General features: G+C 38.5%; 1 protein-coding gene across 4 annotated transcripts in view; it reads left to right on the forward strand.

Moving 5' to 3' along the window:
* The window catches only part of CEP112 (centrosomal protein 112), a 288,709-nt gene that overhangs the window by 186,883 nt on the left and 84,717 nt on the right, over positions 1 to 17,109 (forward strand). For all 4 annotated transcript variants that reach the window (XM_050920643.1, XM_050920641.1, XM_050920642.1 and 1 more), the window contains one exon: positions 10,163 to 10,393. In XM_050920643.1, the coding sequence (XP_050776600.1) occupies positions 10,163 to 10,393 (231 nt within the window). The remainder of the gene's footprint in view (positions 1 to 10,162; positions 10,394 to 17,109) is intronic.

Consider the following 17,109-nt stretch of genomic DNA (forward strand, 5'->3'; position numbering starts at 1 on the left):
CTTCTGAGTCTTAACAACCCTGCTTCCTGATAAGTTTGATTAAATCAAAGTTGAGTGACACAAAGTTGAGTGAGTCTTTCTCTATAGCACGTCTACACTTTACTGAATAATGTAATCAGAGTTAAGGAATAGAAATTTGACTAAGATCGCCTGTTCTGAAATTCAATACACAATTAAGCATTTTTTGTTTGTTTGCACTGGGATGTCTCTATACGGTACAGAGAGTTTCATTCTAGGCATGGGAAGGAAGTAAAAAGTGTTCCTGTGGTTTTCTGACTGTCACTGACAAGCAGCATTTCCTGTAGAGTTTAGTTTTTTTTTTAATTTTATGTGATGCTTTACATGCGTTCCCTGCTTGTGTTTCTGCAAGCTTTTTTCACTGTTCACCTTTGATTATATGTTATTGTTTTCTTGGACGGATCAGATTTTGGTAGAACTCATTGGACCTGGTACTGCTAAGGAACTAGTTAGTATTGATCATGCTATTTTTATTGGCAATGTTGATGAAAATCCTAAACGATTTAGTCCTGAAGAACCCAGATGACAGATAGTGAAAGATAATATTCTGTAGAAGCCACTGCTTTCTTGGGAATTTTAGTCAGCGTCCATGTGTGCGGGTCTGGTTGCCCCATCTCAAAACAGTTATATTAGAATTGGAAAAGTTATAGAGAAGGGCAACAAAAAGGATTAGGTGCATGGAACAGCATCTGTACAAGAAGAAAGTAAAAAACCTGGATGTTCAGCTTAGAAAAGAGATGATTAAGAGAGTATATGATAGAGATCTATAAACTCATGAATGATATGGAGAAAGTGAATAGGAAAGTGTTATTTACCCTTCACATAACATAAGAACTAGAGGTCACCCAATGAAATTAATAGGCTGCAGGTTTTAAACAAACAAAAGGAAGTATTTCTTCACACAATGCATAGTCAACCTGTGGAACTCATTGCCATGGGATGTTTTTAAGGCCAAAAGTATAACTAGATTCAAAAAAGAATTAGATAAGTTCCTGGAGGGATAGGTCCATCAATGGGTATTAACCAAGATGGTCAGGGATGCAACCCTATGTATCAGATGTCCCTAAACCTCCAAATTCCAGAAGCTGGGACTGGATGACAGGGGTTAGATCACTCAAAAATGCCCTGTTCTGTTTATACCCTATGAAGCATCTGGCACCTACCACTGCTGGAAGACAGGATACTGGGCTAGATAGACCATTGGTCTGACCCAGTATGGTCAGAATGGCTGTTCTTATTAGGAGCTAAAATGAATGTGTTTAACCTTAAACTGTTGTGTATTTGCACTTCATTCAGGTTGCCATCTTATTTGTATTCACCTTTAATGATTAGGAGTTAGATTACTTTTATCTATGGGAGGCTACAAAGAGCCTGTCAACTCTACAGTGAAACATACGTTGTTACTGAAATGGGAAGTCAAATGTCTGTTCAAGAAATCTGGCTCATTTACGTGGGCATTATATTGTAGGTATATCTTCTAAATATGCAACGGAAACTTTATCACCAATGTAAAAAAATCCTTATCTCTGTTCTCTTCTCCTTCCCCTTTCCCTCTCCCTTTTTCATTGTATATTATTATATATAACCATGGGATGGGCAGAATATGGCCTGTGGTCCGCATCTGGCCCATCAAACATTTCTGTCCAGCCTGCCAGGCTCTTTGGCTGCCCCCTTGCGATCTCAAAGCAGGTTGCCTGCCTGCTGTGGGCCCACGTCGTTCCCGGAAGCGGACGGCTGCTGCTGGTGTGTCTCTGCACGGCCCTGGCGGGGGAGGCAGTTCTGCATGCTTCCCCCACCCCCAGCACCGTCCTCACAGCTTCCATTGGCCAGTTTCCGGCCAATAGGAGCTGCAGGTGTGGTGCTTGTGGGCCCGGGCAGCTCATGGAGACCCACAGCCCCCCTCCCTCCAAGGGGTGTGTAGAGACATGCCAGCAGCAGCCGGCCATAGCCGCTTCCAGGAGCAGCATGGGGCCACGGCAGGCAGGCAGCCTGCCTGAGCCCTGCTGCGCCACTGGCCAGGAACTGCCTCAGATAAGTGCCTCCCAGCCAGAGCCTGCACCTCACACCGCCTCCCACATCCCAACCCCCTGCCCCGGTCAGAACCCCCTCCTGCAGCCAAACTCCCTCCAAGACCCTGCACACCAATCCCCAGCCCAGAGTCCCCTCCTGCAACAAACTCCTTCCCAGAGCCCATGCCCCTCACCCTCTCCTGCACCCCAACACTCAGCACTAGCCTGGAGCTCCCTCCTGCACCCAAACCCCCTCCCCGACCCCACATCCCCTCCATTAATATAGTAGAAATGTGCGGTCCATGACGATGTACAAAATTCATGGAGTGGCCCTCTGCAAAAATTATTGTCCACCCCTGAACTAATCTGACACAAAATTTCCTTGGAATTATGATGACTGGCTGAGGTTAATGGCTCAAGGCTGTCTCTCGGGCCAGCAGCTCCTTCCACATGGTCTTCATTTGTTATTGCTTTGGTAGGTTATTTAGAACTAACATAACTGAAGAGTACAATCTCTCATATATGGATAGATAAGAAGCTTCGGGATGCATAACTGTATTTCAGGGCTCGTGCTATTGACAAGTTTCTAATTTTACCAGTCACAAGTAAAAGTAGATAATAAAACTTACACATATTTTAATTGAAATTGACTTAGTATAAAAAATCTTTTAAATACCATTGATTAAAATGGAGATAATAAGTTAATTATGAAGCTATATTTAAAATATGGCATTCAAATTAGTTCTTTAAGTTTAATCATTTAACTATTATTAATTTAAAATTGTTTAAACCAAGTCATTTGGAGTTTGAGACGTCATGCATTTTCAGAACAGAAACAGAGTGTAGTTTAAACATGTATGTTCAGATCCTCAGCCTTACTGCAGCCCCTTTGTGTCACTCTCATGGTGCAAAGAGGCCATAAACTTGGCTTAACCAGACAACAGAAGATTTCTCTGGCATGTGGGAAAGTGCAAGTGTTATAAAACAGCAGTGATCACCCTTGCACCTATCCTTGCAGCCCCAGGGTAGCTGATGTGCCTGGACAGCTACTATGGCGTGATCCATTGAGACGATGGACATCTGAATGCACTTTAGAGCAGCCTTGAAGCTGCTCTAAGTTGCACAAGGGCCAAATGGCTTTCAGGTGGCTGTAAGTTCAGTGAGTCACGAAGATAGTATAAAGTCACCTTTACCCTTGGCCCCTGAAGTACTGAATGGAGTTCGGCAGGATTCAAGGATTGGGCTCATTGGCCTAGTTCCCAACGTCCTTATTCAGGTAGAATCCATACAACAGGAGTAAGATTTTCAGTCTTTTTAGAATGACTTAGTGAACCCAGAGTGATAAGTGATAACCATAGTGGTAAGACATGCTTTATATAAATTAATTTTTTTTAAGCACAAACCAAAGTGATTGCATTTGAAGTTGTTATGGACATACTCTGTATTTGCTGATAGCTGCAAACAAATGGCATTTTGTTTACTTTTTTAAAAAGTTCTCTTGTGCCTGATACATTGCATGTGTTTTGGAGGTAGTTGAGAACAACTTTACTATTTCTAACTATATCTCAGTACTTAATAAAGCTTCATTTACTAATAAAGCAAATTGAGGCCATTCAACTTGTCATTGTAAACTCTTATTTTCAACTGAAGTCATTTCTGGAGTATTTAGCACTAAATATCCAAAGGTTCGGTACATTGACCAGGACAGAATAGTCCATATTCCTCTAGGAGTGTTCTGTAAGTGGATGTACCTTGTATAGTTATGTGCATTAGAACAGCATCAGTAGTAAATTGATTAGTGACATTTTTTCTGTCAGGTTACAGCCTGTGACTTTGGTCCTATGTTATGTATTGTATTCCCTGAGTTTCTCTTCTGCCTTCAAACTGAGGGTTGTTTTGACCTCAGACCGTCTTTTCTTTGGCCATGTTTGATAGGCCTTTTTCAAACAATCTAATGTGTGATGAGCAGCACTCTGTCTACCACATCTGTCACCATGGTATCAGAGCACCTTAACAATGCTGTAGAAACAAATGAAATATCTCCTTATGGAATCAGCAGACAATCTCTATATTGAATTGTTTTAATAAGTGAATTTTAATTTTCTTCAAAGTGATACATCACTGAGTAGGAACAGACACACAGAGGCAGAAACTACGCATATAATCTTACAGCTAGTTGGGTTATACACAAACTACTCTGTGGCATTCCTCACTTCTGGCCAGTAATACTATCGCTCTTTTGATTCTAGGATGTTCTGAAACAGAGGCCTTTAATTAAGATGACTTGACAACATGTTTAACATCTGACCAGGAGAAGGCAAGCAAAGTCTCTGTGAGATAGTCATAGACACAGTAGCAGCAGTTTCTAGAGTTGCAAATCATTATTTTCTCTTTCCATCCCTTGTGCTAAGACCTAGTGAGGTTACAGAATTTCAGATGTCAGTTCTGAACTGGAGTCTTTTATATTATTGTATGATGTGCTGACCTACCCTATATAATAGCCGCTTGTGTTTGTTTATATTGCCTTCCCTTCCAGTAAGTGGATAAAGAAAGGTCTGAATATGATCAAAGCTGATGTTTTTTGGAATACATTAAATGAGATGAAACATGCAGGCTTCATCAGTAGGGCTGATTTCACTTCAAAAGTTATTGATAATTTTTCTAAGTAGATATTTTCTAGTTATCACCTTAAATGTTGCTGGCAAAAGAAGGCTTCTGGACCTTTAAATTATGCCCTGGTCTACACTGGAGGGGGTGGATCGATCTAAGATACTCAACTTCAGCTACGAGAATAGTGTAGCTGAAGTCGACGTATCTTAGATTGACTTACCTTGCGTCCTCATGGCGCGGGGTCGACTGCCGCCGCTCCCCCATTGACTCCGCTTCTGCCTCTTGGCAGTGGTGGAGTTCCGGAGTCGACGGCAGAGCGATTGGGGATTGATTTATCGCGTCTACACTAGACACAATAAATCAATCCCTGATAGATTGATCACTACCCGCTGGTTGCGACTGACCTCCTTGGGGAGAATTGTATGCATCTTACTCTGTTTTACTCACATTCTGCCATATATTTCATGTTATATCAGTCTCGGATGATGACCCAGTACATATTTTTCGTTTTAAGAACACTTTCACTGCAAATTTGACAAAATGCAAAGAAGATACCAATGTGAAATTTCTAAAGATATCTACAGCACTCAACCCAAGGTTTAAGAATCTGAAGTGCCGTCCAAAATCTTAGAGGTATGAGGTGTGGAGCATGCTTTCAGAAGTCTTAAAAGAGCAACACTATGATGCGGAAACTACAGAGCCCAAACCACCAAAAAAGATAATCAACTTTCCACTGGAGGCATCTGACTCAGATGATGAAAATGAACATGCGTCAGTCCGCACTGCTTTGGATCGTTATCAAGCAGAACCTGTTATCAGCATGGACACATGTTCTATAGAATGGTGGTTGAAGCATCAAGGTCATCTGGCATGTAAATACCTTGTGATGCTGGCTACAACCATCTATTTTCACCAATATAACATTTCTTCATTCAAATAAAAGCCAGTTACACTGTTAAAATTTAGTTTTAGCTCAAAGCCATAAAAAATTTCTGAAATAATTATAAATGGTATATAATAGATTGTATATTGTTTTAGTATATAAACAAATTTAATTTAAAAAAGTTAACCATGTACAGAGGAAAAGAACAGAAAAGAATGCAGATTGCATTGTATAAATGAGGGGTGGCCAACCTGAGCCTGAGAAGGACCCATAATTTACCAATGTACATTTCCAAAGAGCCACAATAACACGTCAGCAGCCCCCCCCCCCTTCACCACAACTCCCAGAGCCTCCTGCCCACTGGCAGCCCCACAAATCAGCGCCTCCCCCTCCCTCCCGATCAGCTGTTTCGCGGTGTGCAGGAGGCGAGGGGGAGGAGCGAGGGCACAGCAGGCTTAGGGAGGGGGCAGGTAGGGGTGGAGTCAGGGCAGGGCCTGTGGGTTGGGCAGTGAGCACCCCCCAGCACTTTGGAAAGTTGGCGCCTGTAGCTCCAGCCCCAGAATCAGTGCCTATACAAGGAGCCGCATATTAACTTCTGAAGAGCTGCACGTGGCTCTGGAACCACAGGTTGGCCACCCCAATATAGATGTGTTTGAAATAATGAAGATGTAGTTAACATGTGTAGCTAGTAGGTCATACTTTTGCACACAAATAGTGGACTTTCTACATGCGCACACACACACACACGATATACTTTCTCTCTACACACATACACAGAAAATGTATAACTTTGACACAAAGGGAATAATTCAATGAATAATGAAGAAAGTCTGTAAATAAAAAACGATCTTGTATAACAGCTTTCCAAGAAAGGTTAATACTTAGAATAATGAATTGGGGGGTGTACACCAATGCACAATGCAGTATTTACGATTTAGTTATCAACTTTGGTTAGAAATGTACTTAGATTGTCTAGTACTTTTGTGAATGGTACATTTCCTTTTTCTTCAGAGTCTATTAGATGCTAACATAGTTCTCAGATATTATGAAAGAATATTAAACATTATTTATTTAGATGACTGTAGATGCTACAGTATAAACATGTAACATACACACACCTTTTAGGAATGAAGTACTTGAAGAGAAAAGTAATACAGAGATCTAAAAGCAACCATGAGCATTCCAAACCATTCAGAATTCATTTGGGCAGTTTATAACACAATCTTGTTATGAAGCTTCTCACCAAACTTTAGCTGTAAAATCTTGAATTCAAATAGATAATTTCAAGATGATTACAGTAAGACTATTTGTACTTTTCACAGTGAAAATCATAGTAATATTTTATATGTAAATATTCATTTCTAAAGTTCTTGCTATTGAATCATTTGAATGGTAGCAGCATTTAGTAGTAGTCATTATTATGTGTAGTAATTATTGGACATAGATTTAAAATCTAATTGTTATGACATGTATGTGAATGGATCCCAGTGAACTGTTTCCTGTGAGCTCACACACACTCACACAGAGTTTATAATCTTTCAGTGAAAATGTTCTTGTTCAAAACTACGTATAAATAAAAAATGTTGGTTCATTACGGCATGTATTGTAATTCTTAAAATAAGAAAAAATTTACTTTATAGTAGCAAGATGGAAATGTATTGAAGGGAACGTTCATGAAAAACCTACTAGAAATTATTAAATCAATAAAAGAATAGTAGAATGCAATTCTTGTATGTCTCTCATTATCTTCTATTACTTTGTACTTTGCTTCCAAGGAGACAATCTGTTATCTTCTAAAGGAACTCAACATATGATAGACAAAAGTCAGGAATAATTGGACAATATCAAATGCAAAGCTTAGTTGAAATCATGAATCTTTTGAAAGAAATTCACATTTAGAAAATTACAGACCAAGGAAAGGAAGATGGAACAAGAATTCACATCATGAAAATTCTATTAATAGAAGCACTATGTGTTTAGAAATATAGTACAACCCTAGATTAACAACACTTGGTTACCCACAATTCCTTTTTATCCAAATGGAACCAGGTTGTCAGTGTCTTCATTATCTTGAAAAATCCCTGGATTATCCAGAACTCACTGGTCCAAATGTGTTCAGTGTTGCTATGACTTAGATGTCTGAAGCCGTGTACTGATCACTTTATTCAGTCTTATTTACTGAAACAAGTAATGCCACAGAAGGTTACAAAATTGTGCAAATATGTCCTTTTCAAAACCCCAAGAGATGATGCATAAAATGATATAAATTATATATCGATAGACGAGTCTAACTTTGTGAAACTTACATTCTGAAGAGCTGGAAAAGAGTGAGATTGCTGAAAAAACAACTGAACAGTGTGTAAGAAATTGTAAATCTAAAGTAGCAACTCCTACCATAACTTATACCTTCAGCCTCTTCCAAGTGTAAGTTAGAACAATTAGATCCCTGCAGCTTACTTACAGACATATAACCTTCACCGTTTGTATGTCACTTCTGAATTTGACCCCAAACATAAGTTAAATAAGTTACATATAAGGGGTACCTATTAAATGCCACCCACTAAATACTACAAGACTATTAGTACTGTGGCTTTGTAATTTCCTTCCTCTGAATGCCAGAGCTGTGCGAAGCCTAAATCCTGGGCTGTAAGTACTGTGTTACAATTAGGGTAGTCTGTTATTGCATCTAAGGACCTTTCTTTTGTAAAATTTTCAAATGGACCTAATAGGATTTAGGCTCCTACGTCACTCTGCTACTTTTGAAAATGTCCCTTGCCTGAGACAAGTTCGATGAGTCTTGGCAGTTCATCAACCTCTGTCATCTGTTGTTGTGCGTTCCTTAATTCTAACCAAGGTTTGGAGATGCATGGGAATGAATTGGCTGGGAATGAATCTGGCCACGATGGAACTGTTGCTGCTAGTTTTGGGAATTCACATAGAGAGAAGAAAGACTGTGCCTGCACCTTTATCAATGTAGTTCTGAGCCTTGAAGTTTTGTTAAATTCTTCATGGCTTCTTGGTATGTAGATAATGATGGTCCTGTGTAGTGTCGTCTTTTATTAGCAGTCAGCCAGTCATCTTTCCTCTCAGATGCAGACCTTGCCACAGTGACCCATGTCTTTGCCATCTACAGGCTGGATTACAACAATGCACTCTCTTTTATGTGACCTTTTATGAACCCTTAGGTGCTTCATCTTGTTCAGGACACAGTGGCTTGTCTTCCAATTGAGGAAAGTCAATATGCTTAGCTACATTGTCTGCACCGTCTACCTGTTCATTTCAGGGTATGGTTTTAGGCCTTAATGACCATACTCTAAGTCTTACAAGGGCTAGAACCCTGTTGTTTAAGTGGCTACATTCCTTCATGATAGTTGGGGTCTGTTGGGTTGTCTTGCCTCTCAGTGCCTGGAAATCAGTGGCAGAGGTCTCATGGTTAATGCTCCTTTTTCAAACTTACTTTTCATCAGAATGCAAATTTACCAAGCTTCATATCATACACCAAAGCTGCTTTGGTCAGTCATAGAATCACAGAATATCAGGACTGGAAGGGACCTCAGGAGGTCATCTAGTCCAAGGCCCTGCTCAAAGCAGGACCAATCCACAACTAAATCATCCCAGCCAGGGCTTTGTCAATCCTGACCTTAAAAACCTCTAAGGAAGGAATTTTTTCGTGATTTTGATAGCATTATTTTGTTTTTGATATCTACTTTTTTTGTTCTTGGATTGGATGTCTGTAACTAGGGTGGTTTTATGAACAGTAGGACTGATATATTTCGTTTTGAGCTCAGTATTTTCCTATTAATTGTGCTGCCCTTGCTAACCATTGTCATGAGCACTTTATCAGATCATAACTAAATCTCTAGAATAATATCCAGGGCCATCTTCCTCCAATTACCTTGCCAAAGACTTTAAGTTTCAGTGTGATACAAGTTATTGTCATTGTTTAGATGCTCTACCCTAGCCGGGAATATGGTTTACGCTCAGTAACTATCAGTTAGAAGTGATTTTCATTTATGGTCGGTGAAGTGCTGGTTGACCCAAATCCTGTTAATACAGAAAAATCTTTTTTTAACATACACTAAAAAAATTTGCCTTGGGCATCACATGTTTGTATCCTTTAGCTGCCTGACAGGTTCACAAACAGTGTTAGCTAGCCCTAGAGATGCATCCTGCGTGCGTAGACCTTACTGAAGACGTGTCTTAAGGAGGGATTTTAATAAGAAGAGAGTGGTGGCATGGCACACTGAGATTGAGAGGAAATAGTATAGGAAAAGATACAAAGCCAGGACTGGAAGAATGAACAAAATGAATGGTAAAGCTGATTCTTTGGTGGAGTGAAAGGGAGGGTGAGTGGATATTAAGTTTGGAATTCTACTTTGGCCCTAAAGCAGGTTTTTCTTGCTGGCTGCTGTGACATTGCTGATAGCCTCCATCCAAACTTTGGCCAGAAGGAAGCTTTTCCCATTTGTGTGTGAAGGCAAAGTCAGGGTAAAAGAGAGAGGGAGAATCCTAAAGTGCAGATGAATTCTGATGGGAGGGAAGAAGGGGAATTCTTCTAGCTTGTTCCCTATCCCAGATGATAAGTCTGATCAGAGAAGTCATATAAGAAGTGTTCTTCTTGTTTTTTTTTTTTTAATTTAAGATTATCCATGATATGGAGGCCCAAATCCACAAGCTGAGAGAAGAGCTTATTCAGGTAAATGCTCAGCGGAAGCAACAGTTGGTAGAGCTTAGCCTTCTGCGGGAAGAAGAAAAGCAGAGGGCTGCTCGGGATCACGAGACTGCAGTGAATAAGCTTAAAGCAGAGTCGGAAAAGATGGCCTTAGACCTGAAAAGGACACATGCTGCAGAGACAGAGATGACATTGGAAAAGGTAAGAAATTCATATGATGGAACTACACAAACCTGATTAGGTCAGAGCAAATGAGGGACAATGAATCCAAAGTGACACACTCTGTAACAAATTATACAAATCAGTAACAGTTGTGAGATCACTTAAATAAAGGAAACTGCTACAGATCAGAGTTTGTCAAATCATATGGCATTCAGGGCTGGAGGAGTTCAGAGTTTTGAGGTCCTAGAATGAAAGGCTTCTATGATAACAAAATGCAGATTTCATGATGATAATTACTATTGTTTTGACTAGCCTTCTTCCGCAGCAGAGTGCCGCACTCTAACAGAAGTAGCAATAGGATCAAAACACCAATCTGGTAGTTTAAGTAGGGGGAAATGGTAGACCAGAATAACAGCATGATTTGAAATACAGCTTCAATCCAGGATGGGGTTTATCACTTTTTCTTGATTAGGACGGGGTTGACAAGGGAGATCCTACTTTATTAATCCATGCATTTTGCTCTGTCAAAAACAGTTTCAGGGGGAAAGTTCAGGATACAAGTATCTGGATATAAATTGCCTTCAATATAAAAGGGAAAACTTTTGTGTGCTTGTTTTTGTTTTAGTAAGTAAGGACTTAGAGATCAATTTTGTGGAGTGGGGAGGAGGGAAGGTTGGGAAGAGGAGCATGAAATGTTTAAGTTTGGGGATTCATGTTTTAAAACACACTGGTGTTTTCTCCCACCTTATGCTTAACCAACTCATTCACAGTATGACTCAGTATATGTCTGTTTTTGGCTGAATGTTGACTCCTTTTTATGGGCTTCACTTTCATTCAGCAGTGAGTAGGTGTTTTTTATACAAATCAGCAAGATTTGAAATACTTAAGGACAGGAACACAAAGAAATTAAGTGTGAAAACCTCACTGCTATGTGATATAGAAATAAAAATAGTTAATTATATGTTTTGATACTAATATTTTAGAAAACTGTGTATTCAAAAATCTCTGTACATTTTAAATAATGTTATGCTTATAAAAGATGGTATTTTGAATTTCCTCAATAACATTTTACAAATTCTTTTTAAAATTGCTATGTACGTTTCTCCATTTCCTGTCCTTTAGATATATTTATGTGATCATTTACCAGTGTTGTCAGCTAATATCATCATCATTTCCCGTAGGATGTTGGCTCATTGGCACTAAGGAACTTTCATATACATATTTCAGCTTTTCTTGTATCCATTTACTCATCTGAGATTGGATCCAACCTCTATGTCCTGGGTGAAATCTAGACTGTTAATGGGAGTGGTTCAATTAGTTTGGTGCTGCAGAGACTAATCACAAGTTTTGTAGGTATTCAGTTCACAGTACTGGTGACTATACTGCCAAATTAAAGCAAAATCTTTAATATCTTTTGTCAGTATGTAGTCATAAGAACCAAGTCAGAAAATAGATATTGCTAGATATTTAAGTATAGATAGCAGTAACATTGAAGGTTGAGATTTTCAAAAGAGAGAAACTAGGTGACCAAGTTTCAATGGGATATGAGTGACTAGGTTCCTTAAGCTCCTTTGCACATCCCAGCCTAAATATAGAGCCTGATCCTGAAAACAGTTATGCATGTGAGTAACTTCGTTCAGGTCCATTGCAGTCAATCTGACTATTCATATGGTTAAAGTTATTCATGTGCGTGTTTGTAGGATTAAGTGTTTAATACAGATGAAGTAGTAACTAATGAACATGGCCTTTTAACTATGGCTCTGTTCCTTCAAACACTGATGTACATACTTAACTTTTCTACTGTGAGTAATCTCACTAAAATGTCACTTATTTGTGGTAATATTGTTAAGCTTGTTGGTAAGGGTTTGCAAGATCAGAGTCTTATTCTGTATTGAGGTTTGTTTTTTTTCTTGTTTTAAAAATATCACCGTTATTGGATTCTTATTTAGTAGGAATAAAGTCTTACCTAGCCTGCTGCAGCTTTTAATGGCATAATCAGCATATAGTTATCTAGAAAAGATCACCAAGACTTTAAAATCTATTTTATAATATTTTCAGTTCCTCAGAAAAGAAAATAATTGTAATCAAAGGACATGTTTAAACATTGTCCTAAACTAAAATGAAAACTACTTGATGTTTAAAATAGGCCATGTCTGTGTGTAAGCATACAGTTGTTTTAAATATTTTGACATGTATTAGTGTGGTAAATTCCACATTTGATTACAAAATGATACGGCGCAACAAAAAATAAGACTATGCATATACTGTTCCAATGGTCTTTGTGAAATTGACATTTCATTTACCTGCATCAGGTTCTTGGTCTGTAATTTTAAACAGCATTCTGAGGATTATGTTGGAAATCTGCCAGCCTGAAGCCATTAAATGGCTATGATCAACAATTCAGAATCTTTTTTGAATTTAAGGAAAGCTCCACTTGGCATAATTATTTAAAGCCAAGGTCACAGAAAGTATTTAAACCTTTGAAATTCATAATTAAAGGATTAATATTAACTCATGAAGACATTGTCATTTTTGCTTAAAAATGGAATTTGAATCTCAATTATTTTCTTTCTTTGATCTTTTTTTTACGTTAATAGTACAGCAAAAGGAAAAAAGTTAACTTCTTTACATTCCTAAATTAAAGTTACAAATAATCCTTAAACACTTCAGAGAAAAATATTCTTAATAGTCTTGAATCACCATTACTGTCAAAAATATGCTTTTTAAACTTTCAGTTGAATTTTTTTCATTTTCCAGATAAAATTACATGAAGACATTTCTAATTTTAATTTACATTAGATGGCATTACATTTTAAGGGAATATGTTTATCATTTAGCCTATTTCTTCATTTCTAATTTATGATTGTGAGATAATGTGCTGAGGGAAAAAATATTATTTTGTGCGGAAAAGGAGTTTTACATATTCCTGTGTAAGCAATCATGAGCTACCTTTACTCATTCCTACCTTATTTCATCTCTTTGTACAGCCCAAGCTCAGGGCTCTGCAAAGAGGCCACCTAGGTCCCAAAGGAGTTTGGAGGAGACCTCCATTTTCAGCTGAAAAGTGAAAATGCTACTGTTTACCAAACTGAAATGAAATTCTGACACAATTGAAGTCAAGGGAGGGTTTGGGATTGGAGATTTTTTTATATAAAAGAAAAGAAAAATAACTTTAATAATAGCCCACATGCTGCTGCTTTTAAAAAGTAACTTTCCTTCTGAGGTTTTGAATTTGTTTAGCAAATCTTGTTACCTTTAAGTTGTTATGGAAGAAATGAAAGGAAAATTTTGTTTGTTTTTGTTCATGTTTTGTCTTCTAAGGTTTATGTTCTTCAATTTACTTGATTATATATAGTGCCAGGAACTGCTAGCTGAACCTCAGAAGTTTTAGTGGGTCTGGTTTTGGTTTGGAAAAGATCTTATGAACATCCAAACTTTTCAGAGGCTCATTCCTTTTCCAGGTGAAGGGATTCATTCCCGTGTGGCCTTATATTCTGTGCAATATTGATTTCTCTGTGTGTTGGTTTCAGGGGTTTATGGATTGGCATTCCCCTGATCAGGATCACAGTGTAGGAAAAGTTTTCTAAAATTTCAGTGAAGACCTTAAAGAAGAAAGAGAATTTATAGAGGCATATCATTCACATACTTTTGCTTTCTCGATAACACTGATGCAGAATGGGAAAAAAAGTCTAAGAGAATAAGCTTTATTGATAGCACCCTGCTCATGAGTATGAACAGATGTGATCTCTTGTAATGAAACATGTGGGATTAATTTGATGTTGCTTGCTACCAGCAAGATTTTCACGTAGAAGAGATGTTACTTTCTTATTCTTCAGGCTTCTCTTGTGGATGGATGATTAATTGATACTTAAGGTCCATTGAACTTTGTATTGCGAATTGCCAGGCTGGGAATTAATGAGATGTTACTGTTCAAACCAGACATGGCTGGTAAACTTAAACAAGCAGGGGATTTTGCCAGTTTCCAGTTTTGCCAGTTTCTTTGTATTGATTAAATGGGGGTGATGATGGCACTTTATTAGCATAGAGCAGAGCTAAATACAGATTATATTAGTTTGTAAATGGCAGGCCCTTATATGTAATTCTGATTTTGTGTTTTTTAATGGTACTTTCTATAATGAGGTAAACATGTTTTAGTTCATTGGGGCTGTATATATTTTGGTATTTCTATTTTTTAGAGTCACATACTGTCTCATCTTACCTTCTGAGATAAAGAAAATTAATAGTTTAATTTCATTATATTTTGGTAGTATTTAATGCATGATTAGAGTATCTTAGCCACTGATGCCTATAAGGCTGCTCTGGAATAGTATGTAAGTGAAATTTTAAAAGTGTGAAGCTGACGGTAACTATCTGTTTATAATTATTTCATCTTAAAATTAGATTAATCAATAGGAAGGATAAAATATTGTGCTTCCTGGAAAAAGTCCTTATCGGGCAGCCAGATGAAACTGTGTAATCCACATTGTAAAGAAAAGAAACAAGTCACCTGTTATGGAACAAAAAAAAAATGCATAATTTTCCACTGACCTTACTCTGTAGCTGACATTATTTTCATGTAACCCTGCTATGAGGTGTTTTTCTGAACTGTGAGCTATTAGAGATGTAAATGTTTTGGAACTTGCTTACCATTTCTGTCCCAGACAAATCACAGCTCTGTTTGACATCTCCATGCCTGTTCTCTTTGGGGGAAATTCTGCTCTATGCACTGTTAAAAGCACTGAATAGGATGCTTTCCATCGCCTGGGATTTCCAGAAGGAATTCTGTCTGAACCAGCCAGAATTCCTGTCAATGTGTCTGCTGCAGCAATCCTGAAAAAGGTGCAGCATCCTCCATCTGTGCTCCTGGCTAGTTCTATTGATGATTGTGAAGGAATGGGGATGATAGCCCGGCTTTTAGTTTGCCCTGCCTTCCCCCTTTCAGGCAAGTGACCACAGTGTGCGAGGAGGGAGCAAGGTGCTCTTTGAGTCTGTAAAACCCCACAACAGTAAGAGGAAGAGTAGCAACTTGTATCCCCTCTGCTTGTGCACACTTGTGGAGTTGCTGGTCAGAATCAGGCCCTTTATGAGGCTCTTTTGTTATATTTATTCTTGCCTGAAGATGCTCTAAAATATTTTGATTATGTAATTTACTTTTATTCTATTAAATTGGAAAGAGATTTTTAATACCTTTTTATGCCCTTGTTAATTTGGGACTTGATCCTGTGCACCCTAACTCATGCAGGTAGTAATATTGAAGACAATGGTGTAAAAATAGATTTACATAAGAACATAAGAATGGCCACAGTGGGTCAGACAAAAGGTCCATCAAGCCCAGTATCCTGTCCTTTGACAGTGGCCAATGGCAGGTACCCCAAAGGGAATGAACAGACAGGTTATCATCAAGTGATCCATGCCCTGTCACCCAATCCCAGCTTCTGGCAAACAGAGGCTATGGACACCATTCCTGCCCATCCTGGCTAATAGCCATGGATGACCTATCTTCTATGAATCTATCTAGCTCCCTTTTGAACCCCGTTATAATATTGGCCTTCACAACACCCTCTGGCAAGGAGTTCCAGAGGGTTGACAGTGTATTGCATGAAAACGAAGGCTTGAGCACTTAGTTATATGGGCCTTTTCCCCACAAGATTCTAAAAGCCCTGTTCACTGCAGGGATTAAACTGCAGTTGATCATTGCAGAGGTGCACAAGTTAAGGGGAGGACACATGAGCTTCTGTTCTGCTGGTCTTGTCCCCTCCCCTCTGTGTGAGTGGGAGCAGTCATGAGTTCAGTCCCTTACTATCCTGAGAGTATGAGTGTAACCGTGCAAAAAGGACCAGGAGGAGGGTCACACTGTTCCTTCCTAAAGGGGGACTGAAGCAGGTGAGCTTCCCAGTAGCTTCTGTTGGGGCAGCTCTAACACAGGCCTTTGCATAATAGGCACAATCTAGCCATATACATAATGGATTACTGAAATGCAGCCACCTCTGGGATGAAAAATGGCAGCCATTTATCAGTGCACAGCACCACCATAATAGTTCAGGACAGAAAGTGTTACTTTAGTTAGACTCCGACTAGCCATGTTACACATAAATCAGTCCAAGACATTAGCATGGAGAGTTGAAATTGTTTGTCATGTCCTTGTGTCTTCATTTATTTTCATGACATCCATTGTTACACTCAAACATAACACAACCTGAAAGATTACCAAAATTTCGTAATCAAAAGTAATAAAAGATTATTTCTGGGAAGTGGACCATTTTAATTGCACTGATTTGATTAAAAAATGAAACAACGCCTCTGCCCAGCAAACACAGTTTTAAGGTACAGATTTTATTTGCTTCCTCTTTAACATATTTTATGTGTCAGTTGATTATATTATTATAGTATATAATGACTGTTTTGCATTGTAAGTTACACCCACGTATGAAAAATGTTAGACATAGGGTGTTTAAAAAATAAATACATTAGAGATGCTTACTACTGTTGTGTGGGCTGCACTAATGACTAATTTCAACAATAGGGTGACAGATGTTATAGGTTGTATCAACAACACTTGTGGCATAAACACTAGTCAGCCAGGTGTAACATACTATACAAAGCTTGTGTATATTTTTAAGTTTGCCAGAAATTATTAAAAGAAAGAGGAGAGCTGCATTTCTAAGTGCGTGCAGATGTGAATTTTGGCTAACATAGCTGTTTGTAACATTCATCTGTGGTATTTTCTTGGCAAAGAAAATGAGTATTCAGAAAGC

This window comes from Gopherus flavomarginatus, chromosome 12 (assembly GCF_025201925.1).
Source record: "Gopherus flavomarginatus isolate rGopFla2 chromosome 12, rGopFla2.mat.asm, whole genome shotgun sequence".
Lineage (NCBI taxonomy): Eukaryota > Metazoa > Chordata > Testudines > Testudinidae > Gopherus > Gopherus flavomarginatus.